Source organism: Cuculus canorus, chromosome Z (genome assembly GCF_017976375.1).
Source record: "Cuculus canorus isolate bCucCan1 chromosome Z, bCucCan1.pri, whole genome shotgun sequence".
Taxonomy (NCBI): domain Eukaryota; kingdom Metazoa; phylum Chordata; class Aves; order Cuculiformes; family Cuculidae; genus Cuculus; species Cuculus canorus.
Genome location: NC_071441.1, coordinates 4,869,782 through 4,888,161, shown reverse-complemented (window position 1 = coordinate 4,888,161; position 18,380 = coordinate 4,869,782). Strand labels below are relative to the sequence as shown.

The window sequence follows — 18,380 nt, the reverse complement described above, 5'->3', positions numbered from 1 at the left end:
ATTACAAATAATAACCATGGAAAATAAAGCAAGTACAAAATTTTTGAGACAGAAATTAATTTATATTAATCTGTAAAACTCCTTGCCCTGTGTTTTCTACTAACTTACCCTATCGTGCAAGTACCTTGGTATACTGCTCCCATTTCTGTCCACCTCAGCAACTCTGGGGTGGCATATGAGGTTGTTGCCTTGTTTGTTTTTCAAGGTTTATTGCTTGTTGTTCAGAAATGACTGCTGTGCTCAGACTGATGGAACTTTGCATCTATGGTCATTTCCTGTCAGAAGTTCACCAGGTCTGGACCTCTTGTTTTCCAAGATCAGATGCATTCAGTTTAAGGTGGTGGAAGCAGCAGGTGGAGGCAGCTTTACAGAAAGTAAAAGTTGAGGCAGCTGAATGCCAAACCACAATATAGCTGCTATGATAACAGGTGCAATTCTGACACTCTTTAAGAGAAGAATGAGTCACAGAGGCAGAAAGCATTGCTTCTTTTGAGTGACAAATAGAAGTGAATACTGATGCACATTCATTTATTTGTCCATGTTCTGAAATGACATTCACAGACATCTGGAATAGAACAAATGAACAAATAGATCACTTTGTACTGATACAGTGATAAGAGCCATGGGTTTCTAAACTGGCAGGTGGAGAGTTCTCAAATGTTCTTGTTGTTACATTTCATAGGCAAAATTTTCTTTGAGGAAGTAATGACATTTCTCTTGACAGGAGAAAGAACAGTTGCATTTCTAATGCCAGAACCATTGGAAGTAAATTTATCACTCCTCAGTGTCAAGGCTTCCGTTGGGCCTCTGGTAGTACTCAGATTTAAGTTACACCCCAGGGCACCAGCCATGGCAGTGAATCCTTATTCTGCTCGTGGTTCTTCTGTTTACATGATACAGAGCCTAGAATGGGACAGCTGTTTTTGCTGTAGTGAAGCTCTGTTAGCATTTGAATATAGTGGTGGTGAATTAGGTGCAGGAAGAGATGAATATCTTGTCTTGTCATTCCTTTTTTTATTTTTTTAAATACTAAAAATATTACATTTCCATTAAAAATTTAATTTTAGGGTAAGATGGTGAAAGGAATGGGGGGTGCCATGGACCTGGTATCCAGCGCGCAGACCAAGGTGGTTGTTACCATGGAGCACTCAGCCAAGGTAAGGCTCAGCTGCTTCTTGCTAAATAAGTGTTTTGTGCTGTACCAAGAAACAAAGAAGAAAAAAGACATCTTAAATTCATTTTGCTACTTTGGGAAGATTTGACAGTTTTGCTGTTAGTTATTATGGAGATGCAACAGGAGGCTAGGTTAGTATGGTTCCTTTCCTCTTGAAGTGAATCATTCACCATGGAAAAAAATGAAATATTAACTTAATGTTTAAAAGCTGCACACAGTTTTTAGTTACTTCATGCAAATTTAATGAGAGTGGCAATTGCCGGAGCTACAGCGCTTGATATCCCAAAGGTATTTCTCTTCACCTTTAGAATGATTTGAAAAATTAGGTTCACCAGGGTTAAACACTTGTTGTGATGGAAGGGTATTGGCCTCCAAAGTTGCCAGTCAAATTGGTGCTGACAGATTAATAAAACAGATCTTTTTGGCATGATGAAATGCAGTCTGCCTTACATCATTATGTGATAGAGGTTGACCTAGAGACTTCTTTGTTGAGGGGAGAGGGGGATTATGGGTATAAACAACCCCCTGCAGAAGGTCATAGGAAACTTGTGATTTGAAACTTCTGAAACAGGAGTGGCTGTGAGAGAGAAGACTGGACTGACTATGAGAAAAATTGACTGATGGGCAAAAATCTCTATTTTCAGAGAATTGCACCAGATGTTTAAAAATGAACTTTTAAAAAAATTTCTGTGTTTCTGTACTTCCGAATTTGTTACATTTCTGCAATAAGAATTAGTTTATTTTTCAAGATAATGTCCCTGTCAGAACGCATAAGGGCAAAACATAAGGAATTTACATGGTAGGCCATAGTAAGTATGAAAACAGGAAAGCTAAATATATTTATAGTTGTGTGGTTTTTAAACGTGATTTGAATAATGAATTTTCACTGAGAAACAAAAGTTGAAAAATGTAGTTTCAGAGTTTGGTAGCAAGACTCAGTCTGACCCAGTAGTTTTTGCGTGCGTATGTGTAAATAACTAAACAAAAAGCAAATTCATCTGTATGACTCGCATCCTTATCACAGCCTCCCCAAAATGGATGTGCCGTTATGCATTTGCTTAGACACATGCTTCAGGTATTATTGTGATATGAGTAATGATTTATGCTAAATTTCTTGTTACTGTGGAATTTAGTTAAGGCTCATTCTGGTTTTCCTCCTGAAAGTGCTATTACCAAAATTGTTTTTCAGTACAGTGTTTTAAAGTTGCTTGCATGATGGAAACACAGATAGGTTCACTGTTAGAAACAGGTCAGGCATAGACATTTATTAATATTATTAATACTTCGATGTATGCATACGTAATTTGGACTCTTATGTACGTGGTGCGCATGCCTAGAGAACCGTTTATAGCTTTTGTAATTTATTTCCCCTGCATTTGTGAGAAGGCAAAACTATTTTATTCTTCTTTTAAATGTATAGTGTTCTTGGCCACTCTTTCCCCTTACCTAGTCTCTTTTTGTGATCTCCTTCTTGTTTGCTCAAAAGTGAAGGTGATAAAATATGAAAATCTAATATTCAGAAATCAAAAGCTGCTGCTTTTTTTTCTTTTCTCCCTTGATACACACGAAATATGGCACTGAGCCCTGAAAGTCCAGAAGCCTTTTACAGGGAGGACTGCTTTTTACAGAGCCTATTTTATATTCACACCCTTTAAATCTTTATACCAAACATTTTCTCACAACTTATTTAATCTGTATCTGTGCATCACAGGAACCATCTTTTGTCCTGCTCAAAGCCCAGCGTGCTACCAAGTGAAGGAAATTTCTGCATGTACTGTGGCAATCTGTTGTGTCTGCTGGCTTTGGAGTACAGGGACATTTTTGTCATCTTATTCCAAATAAATAATAAGAAATCTATTATTAGATACCAAAGTCTCCTGTAAATCAGCAGCCATCAAGACTTACGGATGAGAGCACTGTGGAAGTCTGTAGGACATACACAATACCTTCAGTGGACATGTTCAAGAGTTGCTGCAATAGGTGGTTCTTGTGATCATTTTGGTCTGAATTGTGATCTTATGAAGAATCCTTTAATCCTTTTCAAGTTTTTTGTATAAATAGACTGAGTCCTTGCAGTGCAGGCAAAATGTACGTAATTCTGAGTGCACAACTAGTGTCTATCTTAACACTCAAACAAATACTCAAAGAGTTTTCCCCTTTTTAAATGCTGATATGCAGTATATTATAAATAAAACTGAATACCCTCTGCCCCAATTATTTACATTTTTTAATTGCTAAAATTTTTTTGTGTAATGAAAACAAAAGGTAGAGAAGAAAAGTGACAGAACAGGAAATTAGTTTTGCAGAAGACTCAGCTTAAGAAATGCTATTGAGGAAGGGTAATATAGAAATACATAAAATTATAAGAGCAAGGAGAAGATGAATGCAGAACGGCTACTCACTACCTTATAAAAGAGGTAAGTGTAGCCAAATGCAATTAGCAACCAGTATGTTTAAAACAAGAAGAAACACTTTATAGCCAGGTTATGAAGTTGCGGATGATGGGCAGGATGATGTGGGAGCTCAAAGAATTAAGTTTATATGAAAAGGAATAAACTGTTTCTTGATGAGAAATTCATCAGTGACAGCTAAGTAGCATTGCTCAGAAGCAGTCTCCAGCTCAGGAAATCTCTACATCACAGCATGCCAGGAATCAGGAGGACATATCTGTGGAAGGGTGGATCCATTTTCACTCCATATGCTTAGGCCACTGTGAGACACTTGGCAAATGGACCTGAAGTCTAATTTGTTATGGTATTCTTAATGTATTTTTTTCATAACCATGAAGAAAAGTAATAGAAAGTAAAGTTGTTATTTAATCTCTTAAGTAGTCACTATGCCTCTGTGCTTAATCTGTTAAGTACTAAGAGAAATAAAGGTCAAGTTCTTACCCCTACACCATCATTGATACATTTTGCAAAACATAGTATGGCTCATTGTTGTTCCATGTTGTGAAATAGTTGTTTATGCCATTCACAAAAATAGAATGGAAGCTCGTTTTAAGTACTTGCATTTGCCCATGATTGAAACATGGACCACTCTATCATTGTGAATAGTTTTGGTTCAAATGTGTTGTGGAAGGTTAAGGACATTTTTCTTCTTCAACAACAGAATTGTTTATTTAAAGCAGGCTGAAACACCTTAAGATTTTATGCGTCTACACAACAGTTTTTTCCTTTATCTGGACAAATCCCATATCAATTCAGACAGTAAAAATTCACAGAGTTCTATTTGGATTCCTATTCTGATAGTGCCCTGATTGATGTCTTGCAAAAGACACCTTTTATACTCACTGGTAATACAATAATCCTTAGCTCAGTTCTTAAGAAGCTGGAATATATTAGTCCTCAGGGTCACAGAAAACATTCAAGCTGTCACCTCTGAAATTCCATGCATTTCAATCTCAATTGGGTGCCAATAAGAGATACTTCATTTCATGCAGCTGAGAAGTATACCTGATATGTTACTGAAGATACTGAAAATAGCAGAGATTAATGTTGGCTCTTGGACAAAGTGTTGCAGGAAGGTCCTCTATATGGACAAGAGATAAGTAGATCAATCGAAGTTAACACTATGACTGGAAATTATTTTCATTAACAGTGGGTGTGTTTCATCACGGTAGTTGCCTCATGCGAGATGTGGGTCTTGCCAGCAGAATTAAAATTAGGATGAAGAAATAGTTCTCTGTAGAAAAAGATCAATTCAAAAGCGCACGGATTGCTCATTTTATTATCCCTCAAGAGTCGAAATGGCTGAGCAATGGTTTCTGAATTTATATTAAGCCTTAACGTAAACTGATGACATGCATAACTGAAAATTGATGATTAGAGAAAAAATAAAATCATGTGATAATGGGAGAACTGTGCACTCAATGCTATCTATATAAAATACCTACAAATACTTTCTAAAAATGTAGTCATCCATCTCTTTCATATCCATGCAGAGTTCTTGCAGACTACATTCATTTAGCAGTATGTAAAGCATTTGTGAACTCCTATTTAAAAAATCGGGGAAAAAAAAATTAAAAAAATGAAGGAAGAAACCCCAAAACCTTACATGGTCAGCTTCATGTCAGAAGCTATGTCTTCTGATTAGCTAGTGATTTCCCCAGAATTTAGAGTAGCTGGCATTTGTGGCCCCAGAAAAGGAAATATCTTAAAGTAAATTCTGTTTTCTGTATATACATTCTTTTCTACTGTATTTGCATGCTAATGTGTTGTGTCTAAAACGCAGATAATGTACCTTCTGTTTAGGACGGAAAGGTGTGCATATTGCACTGATGTTTTAATCTGCTTTTGGGCTTTCCTGGAGAGATGGAGGGAATGAGATTTCAATGTGTGTAAAGAAACTGGATTTATTATTTTCAGAGCGTGACTATGCACTTCAGCCTTGGGGAGCTAAAATGCCTGTATGTATGGCTGACCCTGCACATACTCTTTGTGATAAACAGTAACAGTGAATTGCTACAGATTGGTTTTCCTTTTTTGTGTACATATTTGAATCTCAAGTAAGTTGTGTTGGTTTTGAAAAGTAATGTTTGTCTATATGTTGTTAAACACAGGGCAATGTCCATAAGATCTTGGAAAAGTGCAGTTTACCACTTACTGGGAAACAATGTGTAAACCGCATCATTACAGAGAAGGTAAAGTACTTTTCTTGAATCCTTGTCAATACTTCCCTCCTTTATCCTTAAGAAAAGGCACTCAGTAAAAGTAGTAAAGCTTAGTAAAAATTAAAAATAAATTTGGTATCTGTTGCCAATGAAGGGCAAAGATTCCCTTGGGGTTCAACTCCAGAGGTCTGGAGGCTCTTTCTTTTAAAGCTTTGACTGTTGACATCTAGCATACTAGACTGTACTCTTACACACCTTCAGAATAAAGATGCCACACTTGAGAAGTATGTGAAGTGCTTATCTCCTTGTTTTTCCCAAAGTATTGCTAAAAATTTGCCATATGACATGCAAATCCCCAAATACAGTTGTAATAACAGCTCATTTTTTTTCCATATAGCAACAACTGTGTAGCATGCATATGTCAAACAACTGGCATTTTCCTTGCGGTATACTACAGACTTTTTCAGAGAAACACAACTTATCACTATATCAGGGCTTCATTTCTTTTGTCCTTCCTTGATTCCATTTGTGAAGCAATTTTCTCTCTAGTGCAAGTACATGTGAGCATCTGATATCGCTGCTGCTCAAAGTACATTAGTGGATCTTTTCAGCAAAGGATAAGTGACTTAAGGTTTTTGCTGTAATCATACTCCTTTTATTATCGATGTTTACATTTTTAAGGGCTTAGAGTAGTCCCTCTGTGAGCTATCTGTCATACTAAGTAGAATGCATCAAAGGTGCTGATGTGGAACTTGCTTTGTGCCAGTGGTATATTGCTACTGTAATTTAAAAGTTTTTTTTCTCCACAAAATAAGGGAAAATAAATGAAAATGTGGAAGCTTTTCTAGTCTTCTACTGACTGGCCTTATACAAATGTAAGGCACAAAAAAGGAGACTGAACAAGGACTGATAGAAAATTTCAAAAAAACCAGAAATTTCTCTAAGAGTCACCACTTGTCTGATCTGGTTGCTTTATTAGGAGATGACACAAACCTGCAATAGTACTCACCTACTGTTGCAAATTCTATTTCCTCTCTGGCTTATTAGTATGTGTGTTCCTTATGCCCAGCTTCTTTTTTAAGAGTTAGTTATTGTTTTTCAGTCCTGTAAATCAGTCTCAGGTGGCCAGAGGACAGCTGAACATTGGTACACCTCTGTGATGAGCTAAAGACTTCAGCACTTGTGTGTCAAGTTTAATCTTCACTGGTGTTTTAGTAAAGTGAACATAATTTTACATGTGTTTTTATTGGATGTGCTTGTGAGCCTTAGAAGTGAAAAGCATATCTTATGGAGACATCAGAAATAACTGCCTTTGCCTCTTTAGTCACTTCCTCCCAGTCTTTCTATTAAAAATACAATGAGGAATCTTGTCTTTTATTGCTAGCTTCTGAAAAGACTAAAATTTGCACTGGGTGTGCAATAGCTATTTGGAAAGCTTATAATCTGCAGCTGCTCTTTCACTCTCTGTTGACCTGAAAACTAAACAGAAGAATGAGAAAGCCATTGTCTTTTCCTGTTTTCCTTCATGATCCCTCTTGGTGAGTGTTGTCTTGCAGCAAAGAATAGCTCAGTCCTTTCCTTTGGACCTCCCAGTTCTCACTAGTTTGGAAGAGAAGGCATGGGCCTCATTTCGTGCAGTGAAGAACAGTTGCATGTTTTGCCCATAAAACTTAGCACGTCTCATATTTTAGTTTCTTCAATTAAATGTAGCAAAAATTATTACTGGTCAGAGAAGTGAAAAATGAAACCAATTGGTAATGGCATCTTTTGTTACTGAGGGAATGCTGACTACTTCAGCTTTTTGTACAATATTACTACTTACATACTCATTTTCTGCTTTGATAATAAAAAATTAATTGTGTGCTATTTGAACCTGACAGGCTGTGTTTGATGTGGACAAGAAGAAGGGATTGACCCTTGTGGAAATCTGGGAAGGGCTGACAGTGGATGATATCAAGAAAAGCACTGGCTGTGACTTCACAGTAAGTCATCTTACAAACAAATGTAGTTAGTCTGGTGTCAGAACAAATGTTCTCCACAAATACTCATCACATAAAGGCTTGTAGATGTAGTAAGTTTCCTCCTTACAGGCAAGGGCTCCGTGAAATGCCTGTAGAATTTACAATGAAAGTAGAAGGTAATTTAGGCCTACTGCTCAATCTAGTATGATTATATTGGATGCGTTAGAAGCTCGGAAAACCAGAAGAGATGGAGAAATGACTAAGACTAAAATGGCAGTGTTAAAAGGGAACTATTATGATGCATTGAAGAGGGGAGCTGATTCACATCTGAGAGGTGGACAAATATTTATTTTTCTGTTGCACAAGTTAGTTTACCTAACTCTCTGTTGCTAAGTTTTCATGCTATCTTTAGGTGGGGTTTTCTGAATCTTCTCGACAGGGCTAACTAAACCCATCCACTCTGTGTTACTAGTGCAAATCAATTAAATGCTTTACTGCTGATATCTTTGCTTTTTCTCTCCCATTGCCTTGTACAAATGAAACTTATGTTCTGCATTGATCCAGAAAGCCACTGCCTTTTGACCTTCACATTCATTCCTAAGTCTTAGTTAATGTTAACACAAAACTGGCCTATTAATGGAAAGCTGTAACACACCAGATTGTAACTGGTTGTGTATGTGTGGTTGATAACAAATACAGAAGGCCTTCTCCTACATGCACGTTGTGAATTTTTTTTTTCTGTCTTGAGAGGCCTTTCAGGGCAGGTCAGCCCTCCTTTGGCAGGGACATCGAGGAACACATACAACTTGTGCTGTAAAAATAGTTGGGAATATTTGGTAATGAAATGCAATACTCTTTCTCTTTGCAGAGTTTCGTGGGAGGGGTAGGGCAAGTGACTGAAAGACTGCAGAACAGTTAGTGAGAAACTTTCGTTGCTAAGGCTTTGAGCATACTATGGGCAGTGAGTAAAACTTTCAGCACAATGAGCTAGTTGAATTTCATTCATTCTCTGGGTCCATAAGAGAGCCTTTCTGATAATGAAATATGATAGTGGGTGTTTTTCTTGTGGAGTTTTAGGTATTTTAAAGAGAGAGCTGTTCAATTCTGAAAATGCATTCGTTTATCTGAGAACAATTGTTTGGTTAAAGATGAGTGACCTGCAACTGAAAAGTGCAGCAAACTGCTACAAAATTACTTTGTTCCATTATTAATTTTCCATATAACATCTAACAAAATAAATTATTATTATTTAATTTGTGATGGAAGCTACCTTCCATATTCAGTGGTTCTGTGTTGAAAAGAAATCATTCAGCTTCTGGCTATGATTTAGGAAAATTTTTTAAAACTTCAATAATGTCAGGACTTCTGTTTCTTTGGCTTATCAGCCTGTCAAACAGCCAGCATCCTTGTAGCTTTGTATGTACTGCAGTCAGTGACTTTGATTTGTTCTTGTATGTTTAATTTGGGGATTAACTTCATGAGAAATTGAAAGTGCCATATTTAGTAAGCATGTTTAGTAAATGGACTGAAACTAAACGAGAGGACTTTGTTGTCAGATGACACCAGTCCTTACATATTCCAAACCTATTTGTCTGAAAGGAGTTGGTTTCTTTTTGATTCAGATGACCAATACATGTGTATTTAAGTGAGCATGTGTTAACCATAGTAAAGTCCAGCATCCTATGCTCAAGGCAGTGAAAGAAGTAGTAACCAAAGAATTCAGGGAAGGTCATAAGCTTGATGTGATAGGTAGGTTCGTGGTGGGTATGATAAGACAAGACCAAGGACCAAAGAAAAGATTAGAGCTTCTCACTTCCTTAGTGTTCTCCCATCAGTGTTACAAAGGACTAGTATACATTTAGAATTTTTAGGATAGCCTGAATTTAGCAATTGATGTGAAGTGTTGCAGCAATGCACCATCTAGATCCCTGGGATCTGTCTCACTGAGATCAAGAGAGCACAATTTACAGGCACCATTTCCTGGTTCTACAGAAGGCAAACTCCAGCACAGTCAGCTTTGTGCAGCTGCTGTGGTCATGCGTGAAATCACAAGCTGCACTAAAGGAGCTGTGGGGAAAGTATCTACCTCTGCTGAGCTTTGTGTGTGGGATCAGTATTACCCACTGATTGGTAGTTCCAAAAGTGCCTGAAATCTCCGTGTCACTGCAGATGGGAATTATGAACCACAGTTATTTGTTTAATAAAGCTGTGGCATGAAAGAACGCTCCTTCCTTCCTTCCTTCCTTCCTTCCTTCCTTCCTTCCTTCCTTCCTTCCTTCCTTCCTTCCTTCCTCCCTCCCTCCCTCCCTCCCTCCCTCCCTTCCTTCGTTCCTCCCTCCCTCCCTCCCAGCAAGACTGAGTCACTGTTGCATAATATTGGACCCTTGATGGTCTGATTTCCATATACAGTGAACGCCTATAGCTCCTGCACTAAGATTTGAGCATTGTGATAGGCAGTGATTCCCCATTTCAAGACTCTGCCTCAGGCTTTCTGCCAGAGTAACAATTGTGCTTATGATTATTTATGTTCACTTATGAATAAGACATCTTATTCTTGTTTATATTAGTGACAAGAACTTTAGTGAAATTGTATTGCTACAGTATAAGCATTTTTTTTGGATCATATTGTTTTTCTAGTTTAAAACTGAACTAATGGATGGAAAGTGAGGAGTTGACCCTTTATAGCAGCTTTTTTTTCAGTAGCTACAGAGAATAATTTGAACCAAAAGAGGTTTGTCACAAGTGAGAGTTGAAGAAATGACTGTACCTTTACATATAACTTTCTGTCCCCATGCAGACTACTCCCTTTTTGGAGAGGATAACTTTGTAGCCTGTATGACTTTCTTTGAGACACATTTGGCTATACAGTCCTGTTTTCACAGTCTGCTTACTTTTATGGGAAAACATCTCCTAAAGGACATTTGCAACAACAAAATGTCAAAGGAAATGTGATTTAGAGGCAGTAATCCTCATTATAGACTGACACCATGTAAAAAATAAACAAATTGCCCTCAATTTTACTGTGCTGTGAAGACAAATTGTTGGCTTATCTTGCATGCTTAAATCAGATTTGCTGCTGCCCAGCATATAGATCACCCTGGCAGGTAATCTGTTGGGGCGTGTACCAGTGTACACTGTTGCTGAGACCATGAGAGAACAGACTGAGAAACATACTTTTGCAGATGTACTTCATTATAGAAATAATCAGGATAAGTCTGTCTAGGTATAATTTCCTCTCCTCTTTCCTTAGTCTAGAAGCTTGATTTTACAGAATGATCTTAAAAGATAACATGGAATTTAGGAAAAGCATCTGCTGAAGAAAGATTAAGTAGTTGAATAGCAGTTGACTAGTGTATATTTAAACAGAAATTAACTCTCTAAGTTTGAGCCAGTGAGTACAGAATAATAAAGGATATGGTCTTTTTTTCTGAAAGTACGTTTTACTTTAGGGAAACAGGCTGCTGCAGGATTAAATCCATTTTTAAATGGATCTTGTGTTTTAGCCTGAGCAATCACCCCACTGCAAAAGTCATAATAGGAAAAGATTTTGGGGAAAAAAAAAGCTGATGCTGGAATTGTGGTGTTTTTTATCTGCAGTTTCAAATAATTAGGTATTAGCAAGGGATAAGCAACTTTTCTTATTTTAACAGATATGCTAACACTGGTTAGAATCATAGAATCACAGGATGGTTTGGGTTTGAAGGGATCTTAAAGATCACCCAGTTCCAACCCCTCTGCTGTAGGCAGGGACACCTCCCACTAGATGAGGCTGCTCAAAGCCACATCCAACCTGGCCTTGAACACCTCCAGGAAGGGACCATGGCTGTCTTTGAGGTTTTTTTTTCCGAGGGGCTGTTTTTACATTTTTGAACAATAACTTGCTTTTGCACACTTGATAAAGTCATTGGAGTTATTAGAACTCAACATCATTCAGAATCAGGCCTTGAAGGAACTGCTTACTATAAAAAACCAAAAACAATTAAATAAGCATGGGTCTGTTCGTGTAACTGAAAAGGGTAGCTGGGTGTTGGAAATCAGTGTCAATAGGCCTGTATTGCAAGAAGTCCCTGAGGCCATGTGTCCCCTTACTAGTTCAGAGACTGCATACAGGGCTGCTGAGTCAAACTGCTTCCTTCCATTTTCAGCATTACCAAAGTACTTTGAGGTTTCCGAGATAAGCTGTTTTTCCTGTAAGTGAAATAATGTTATGAACATGTTGCTTGGGAGGTACTGTAAGAAACTAGTAACTCGGTGGCTGCGTACTGTGAAACAGTCTTCATTAAGCACATTCAGTCCTTATCAAATGCTGTGCTCTTAGTACAGGGTAATACTGAATTGACTGACTCTACTGGATTTAAAGCCGTGACCTCAAGGGGCTTTCTGTATTTCAGACATGATTACTACTTGTTTTCCAAGCACAAACCATCCCTTTTGTTACATTAGCATTTTTCTGCTTATTTAATCATACTTATTTAGAGAAACAGTTGTATTTGGGTCCAGTTTTGAGTGGTGCTGGGCTTTTGCCACCTCTGTTATCTTCAACAGGCATTATGGCACTTGAGCACTCATGGGGATCAGACCCTTTCTGAAGCGGATGCTGGTATGCAGAAATGACGGCTATTAGCATCAGATATGCAGACATTACATTTAACATAATATGCTCATTCAAATGTAAAACACTTGAGGGTTTGATGGCACCAAAATGTACCACAGCAGAAAAACAATAATCTCCATAATTGCCTTTTGTCTTTGTTTGCAGAATACAGATTTTAATGGTGCTTCTTAATCCTCCAGTTTCTGCCTTTGATTCAGTGGAACCATCCCTGGATGAGGCAGAAATAGGCCCAAATTAAGTGAAGGACTTGGAGTCAGAAATGCTGAGACATTTCTGGACCTAGTCCAGGAATGCTGGTGCACTCGGGGAGTTTCTCCAGCTCCTCTACTCTTGTACCCATTACATCCATTTATTATCCGAGTTTGCATGCAACTTCGAAAAGTCAACGAACAGGTTCCATCCACTGAAAACATTTCATTAGCATTTGATACAGTAAACACATTCTTCATTAACTAAGCTTTCCTTGATGGCTTTTCTCATAAGGTTGTAGATGATGATTAATAATTGCTGGAGAAAGGAAAATGTAGAAGTGTAACTGGTACTGGAAATACAGTCCTGTACCTCTGAAAGAAAGAGGCTTTAATACTTGGAAAACTTGGAAAGGCCCTTATATGTCATTCTTTCGTGTGTTAGCTTGTTCAGTACTGTTAAGTGAAAAAGGTGGCAAAAGGAATATGGTATGTGATGTTTCAGTGGAACACTAGAAGCTGGATAACTGTTTTACATCCTGAACAAGTAAGACCACATGAGTTATTTTTTATCTTCATGATGGGGCACCTGTTTAAATAGGGCTGGGACTAGGAGATTATATAAAGACACTCGGATATGTCTATGTGGAGAGCTTTTCTTCTGGGTATTCACATAGACTAGTGCTTAGGGTTCAGCCAAAGGTTAAACATTACTCTCATTTACACCTTCTTTCCTCACCTAGATTCCTGCTTGGGCATACTGTTTTATATTTTTGGTCTGCTGGATATCTTATAATATCACTAATTGATTTTTACAAATAAATGAAATAAAACCAATAGAATACGTAAGTGTGTACTTACACAAAAATGAATGTGAATGGGAAAAGGTAAGTTTTAAAAAAGTAAAATTAAAAGTATTGAACTATATCATCACATTCAGCTGTCCAAATTTAATCTGCTTGCACTCTTAAATTGATAACCCAACTCAAAATAAATTATTTTAGAGGCTGGATACTAGAACCACACATATCTTGTGTTCCTGCATCACAAAATTTAGTTGTGGGATTGTTTATCTTCGAAATACCACAAATATATCAGTTTAGATAAATAGAGTGTCTCTAGTCTTCAGTAGCACACAGTTGAGAGAGGTGGAAGTGAATGATGGGTTGTACTGCTGTATCTCTATGCCAACTGTTCTGTTTTTTCCCTCCTTCTTGCTAGGTTTCGCCAAAACTAATGCCAATGAGGCAGATTTAAACGTGAAATACAGATTGGGCTTAATCTGCCAGAAGGCTTGTGTCCAAATGGGAGCTCAGTGAAGAGAAATCCATGACTGTTTTGCAATTTTACTTCTCTCTTTTCTTTTTTTTTTTTTCCAAGGGCTTTGTAAGTAGTGTCCACATAGTTAAACTCAGGTTGTGACTATCAGCCTATATTGTATTTTACTTTCATAACCTTACCAGTTTTAATGGAAGGGTGAATTCATTCCCTAAATTTTGAACAATGTTATGCTAAAATGTTAACGAACATTGTCAAAAAAAATGCCTTGCAGTCTCCTTGCCTAATACCACACTTTTTACACAGATTCAGAAAATGACCATGCAAAACTTATGATTGCCTCTGTTTTTTCTATGTCATGAAACTTACAAATCACTCCATTGCTCTGGAACTATAGCACTTATCATATCCATTCTCCTGTAAAGATGTGGGGATTTTTCTGGAGGGGTCTGCAGCAAATGTATGTAGCTGTAGAGAGATACCAAGGGTATAGACTCCCCTTTTCCTGAACTTTTTAATGAGTCTCTGATGAAACTGTTTATACCAGTGGGAATAACTGAGTCCTAGCCCTGAATGTATGCTGTTTCCGCAAAGTGTCTCTGTTGGAATTAAAAAGCTGACACCTCTCAGAGTCTAACTCTTTGTGTAAGTCTATTAGGCACACAGTTGTCCCACACAAATCACTCCTTTGCTCCATGTATAATCCGTCTCTCCAGACTCTGTCCAAAGGCAAATGAAGGTTGTTTCTGGAGTGAAACTCTGCTTCCAGTGTTACACAGAGAAACAGGGGAAGAGAACGTTATGGGCACTTGGAAGATTTCTTCTGAAGGGAATACAGTTGGTTAAGGGTAAAAGCAACAAGTTTGCACCATTTGCTGATCAAGGCATCAGCAAAAACTAAAAAGTTTAGAACCCAAACTCATGATAGCTAGAATTAATGCCATGAGACAATCAAAATGAAAGGTCATTATCTCGTACTGGTTCTGCTCTTTGATAAAGATTTTCCTTTCCCTATCATTAATTCCAAAATGACTGTTATTTTTGCAAATAGATAATACGAAAGCATTGGACCTCATATCCCAAATCAGCACTATATATCTTTATTATACAGAGCATGAATTGCCTGGAAAATACAGTGTTCTCTTCCAAGTATAATGGTTTCTGTAACTCATATAAATAGGAGCATGTAAAACACTTCAGCTAAAACAATTCCTGACATAATGTTTGCCATTAAGACTGGAGTGATTAATTGACTGAAAAACATGTGAAACATAGATGCACAAATAAATACATAGGTGTATATTCCTATCATACATGTGATAAGCACTTTTGGGTTATAGCATAGAAGGGCATTCTAATACTGTGATAAATGGATGAGACATTCACCATAGTTGGTGTGTGTTGTGGAATGAAAGTTAACACATTTCTAGGAAACTATAGAAAAAATCCTGTGATACTTAGCTCTTGTGCTAGCCTGTGTACTGCATTATTCCATTCTAGAGTCAAAAGTGCTTCTCTTTTATGGGACAGTTATAAAATTTGTCTTTATCCGCACATGGGTTTTATAGCAATAGAAACTTGTTTTGATTAGGGGGAATATTTTATTTAGTTGCACTTACTCTGAACAATTCTTTTATAATCTTTTGTCAATACCAGAAAAGGGTATTGTGCTTCCCACAAAGGAATAAACAAAACGCCTTTGTAAAGCACTTTAATACTAGTACAAAAGTACTCCCATAATACTAAGTTGTATGGCTTGAACTCATGGGTAGTAATGGGTGGGTGGTAGACCGTTGTATAGCCTGAGTGTTTAGCCAAGACCCGATGCTGAGCCCATGAGAAAGAAACATGCATTAATCAAAATGCTCCAGAATATCGTAATCCAGGAGTAGCACAAGTTAGTTTTTGCCTAGCTTTACTTTTCACCTATTTTCTCTATTTTGGTGTATTCCCTATGCTATTCGCTCATTCCAGTCAAGTAAGTTTCTTAAAGTTTGGCCATTAACTATTGCTGTGGAGGTGGACTGAAGCTCTGGTCACAAAGGTTTTGCCAGGATGAGTCTGAAAACCTATTATACAAGAGAAGAGAATTACTACTAAGTTATACAGAGGAAAAAAAAATGTTTAAATAGCTAGGGAAGTCTTAAATAACTCTGTAAATGAAATGTTGATCTGTTGCAATTGTCTGTGCTACATTAGTTGTGGGACTGTTTAGTTAATTGGAGCAAACATTTACTGACATAAAACACAGGAGAAGTGTCTGAGGGCAGCATCAGGTGTGTGCTGCTGCTGTGACAGAACTTTGTTTTGCTGGCATACGCACAGAAGCCATAGTTGTCATTAATGTATGGCTGCTAAAAATCTAATGACCTAGTAATGTCTGGGAGTTCAGCACCTTGGTTTCTGAAGCAAAGAATCAGGAGGCAAGTACTCCTGAGTTTCAGCTTTTCCAGTTCTCTACTTACTGCCTTGAGAAATGTATCTGTTCTTTCTGCCTTGTTTCATGTTGGTGGAAAAGGGGATGTTCTTCTTCCTACCTCACAGGGATGTTGTGAGGAATAACCAGCTGACGTCTGTGCAACAGGATATTTCTTCTGTTCAGCTTGGAGATCACACTTGATCAAGAGTGTGGAAGAGTACTTGAAGACTGTCATATATGCTGAATGTTCTGTGTCTTCTCTAATTTGTATCAGTGTTAATGCAAGAGAGAAAAAGTTGATATGGTACTGAAAACTGGGGAAGAAAGGAGAACAGGCTCTCTCCGTATACAACAGTGGTGCAAATATCTGTATGTCACACTTGAATTTTTCTAATCTTGAGGACAATATATTGCAGTAGAATATTGGTATTGTTATGAAAATGTCACATGTCCGCACAAGCTAATGCAACAAGCTGTGACTCCATTTTTTTTAATTGATTCCTAAAGTAGGATTAGAAGTTAAAACACTCCTAAGTATTTCCTTCTTTGTGGTCGCAAGTGTGGTTCATACGTAAGGTATCCTCTGAGCAGTGGTCACAATGATCACTATTACAGGGATTAGAGCTTCTCATTTCTCTTCCGTGGTTGATGGTATGCATGGAGGTTTATTGAGACATCACTGAGATCATCCCCTGCTTGACAGCCCTTCACAACACAACTACAGTTGATATTCTTTCTCCTGAAGAAGATGACAAATCTGCTACGTTATCACATGGGGCTTATTTCGCTTCATATTTTATTGACTTTTTGTCCCTGAAAAAAGCAAAAAAAAAAGAAATATTATTGAAAAATGTAGTTGCACTGTAAACTCTTGTAACTAAATGTCAAAGTCCTTCTGTGTATTTGCAAAACGATCAATAAAACAAAGATTAAAAATTCTAGGTTTCATGTATTGTTACCATTATTCCTGGTGTTCTGTTCTGCCATAAGAGCAGCAGCACAAGGTTAGCTTGTATTCACACCAGCATGTCACCCCTCAGCACATGCAAAACCCTTGAGGTCTTGGGTGAAGGTGGGCGGATTTGATGAACAGAAATAATGAAGCTTGAAACTCAGATAACAGCTGTATTCTCCCATGTTGTCTCTTCTCTCTGATGATGTCTGTGTTGGGTCAGTCTTAAACATTCATTTTCGTAATGTCTTGTTTTTCAATCAAGTCAAATAATGGATCACATATTTAGTTCTTGGAGAAGTTATTTTTTACCTTTGGATTAAAATTGCTGTAGAAATGATGGCATTTGAGATGTTAATCATAGTTGTTGGTGTGAGGCTGAACTCTGGAAACGGTACTAGGTGACATATGAAGACAAATTCCATTAACCACCTGGTGAAAGATAAAGTAGATGATTGCAAAGCGATGAAAATGCTTCTCTGTGGATAGTGGGGGTCATCCTTCCATACATGCCATAAGATCATGAGTAAATAAGTCATGGTATCATTTTATCTTCAGTGTCACGGGAAAGCAGGTTGATGAATGTGAAGAAAAATGGGCTAAGAAAAAAAAAGTTGATTTGCTCTGAAATTAAACTCTTCATATATGTGTATTCAAAATCCAAAAGTCTGTCACCCCTGTGGAGTGCAAGCTAATTGCCACAACCACTGAGATAATACCCCAGTCGTCCAGCTCTAAAATCCGCTCATACAAACATAGAAGGTGAGGGTTTCCTCTGGCAAGAGGAGGAAGTGGGTTACAGGGATATCTGAGTGGTGTTGTGGTATCTTCTATACCTACTGTTGATTTTACCAATATCCCATTGTTTCTTTGATGCACTGCAGTATTCTGACCCCCTTTTAGGTCCATATCCGTCTGCTACTATAGAGCGGGGGTCTTAGCTCTGAATGTACTTAGGGTGCATTATATGTGGCAGTATTAGCGCAAAAACTTCAGGGAAAAATTTGGGGGTAAAATTCCTTTATTGAATGTATTTGCATAACATTAGATTTTGAGGTTTCAGCAAAGGTAAAAGGTGGTGTGTTTGTGTTGCAGAAATTTACTGTGCCCGATTCACATATTTATTTACATACTTAGAAGAGGTGAGAGCATGGAAGAAATTCTTGCCTTCAAGGCCATTG

At 37.6% G+C, this 18,380-nt stretch overlaps 2 protein-coding genes across 2 annotated transcripts in view; one reads left to right on the top strand and one right to left on the bottom strand.

Moving 5' to 3' along the window:
• Window positions 1-17,186, top strand: part of OXCT1 (3-oxoacid CoA-transferase 1) — an 82,092-nt gene extending 64,906 nt beyond the window's left edge. Inside the window, exons 14-17 of the mRNA XM_054054757.1 lie at window positions 1,068-1,157; window positions 5,736-5,816; window positions 7,667-7,768; window positions 13,772-17,186. Of these exons, the coding sequence (XP_053910732.1) occupies window positions 1,068-1,157; window positions 5,736-5,816; window positions 7,667-7,768; window positions 13,772-13,807 (309 nt within the window). The 3' untranslated portion in view covers window positions 13,808-17,186. The remainder of the gene's footprint in view (window positions 1-1,067; window positions 1,158-5,735; window positions 5,817-7,666; window positions 7,769-13,771) is intronic.
• Window positions 1-18,380, bottom strand: part of RIMOC1 (RAB7A interacting MON1-CCZ1 complex subunit 1) — a 173,744-nt gene that overhangs the window by 84,327 nt on the left and 71,037 nt on the right. The gene's annotated exons all lie outside the window — the stretch shown is intronic.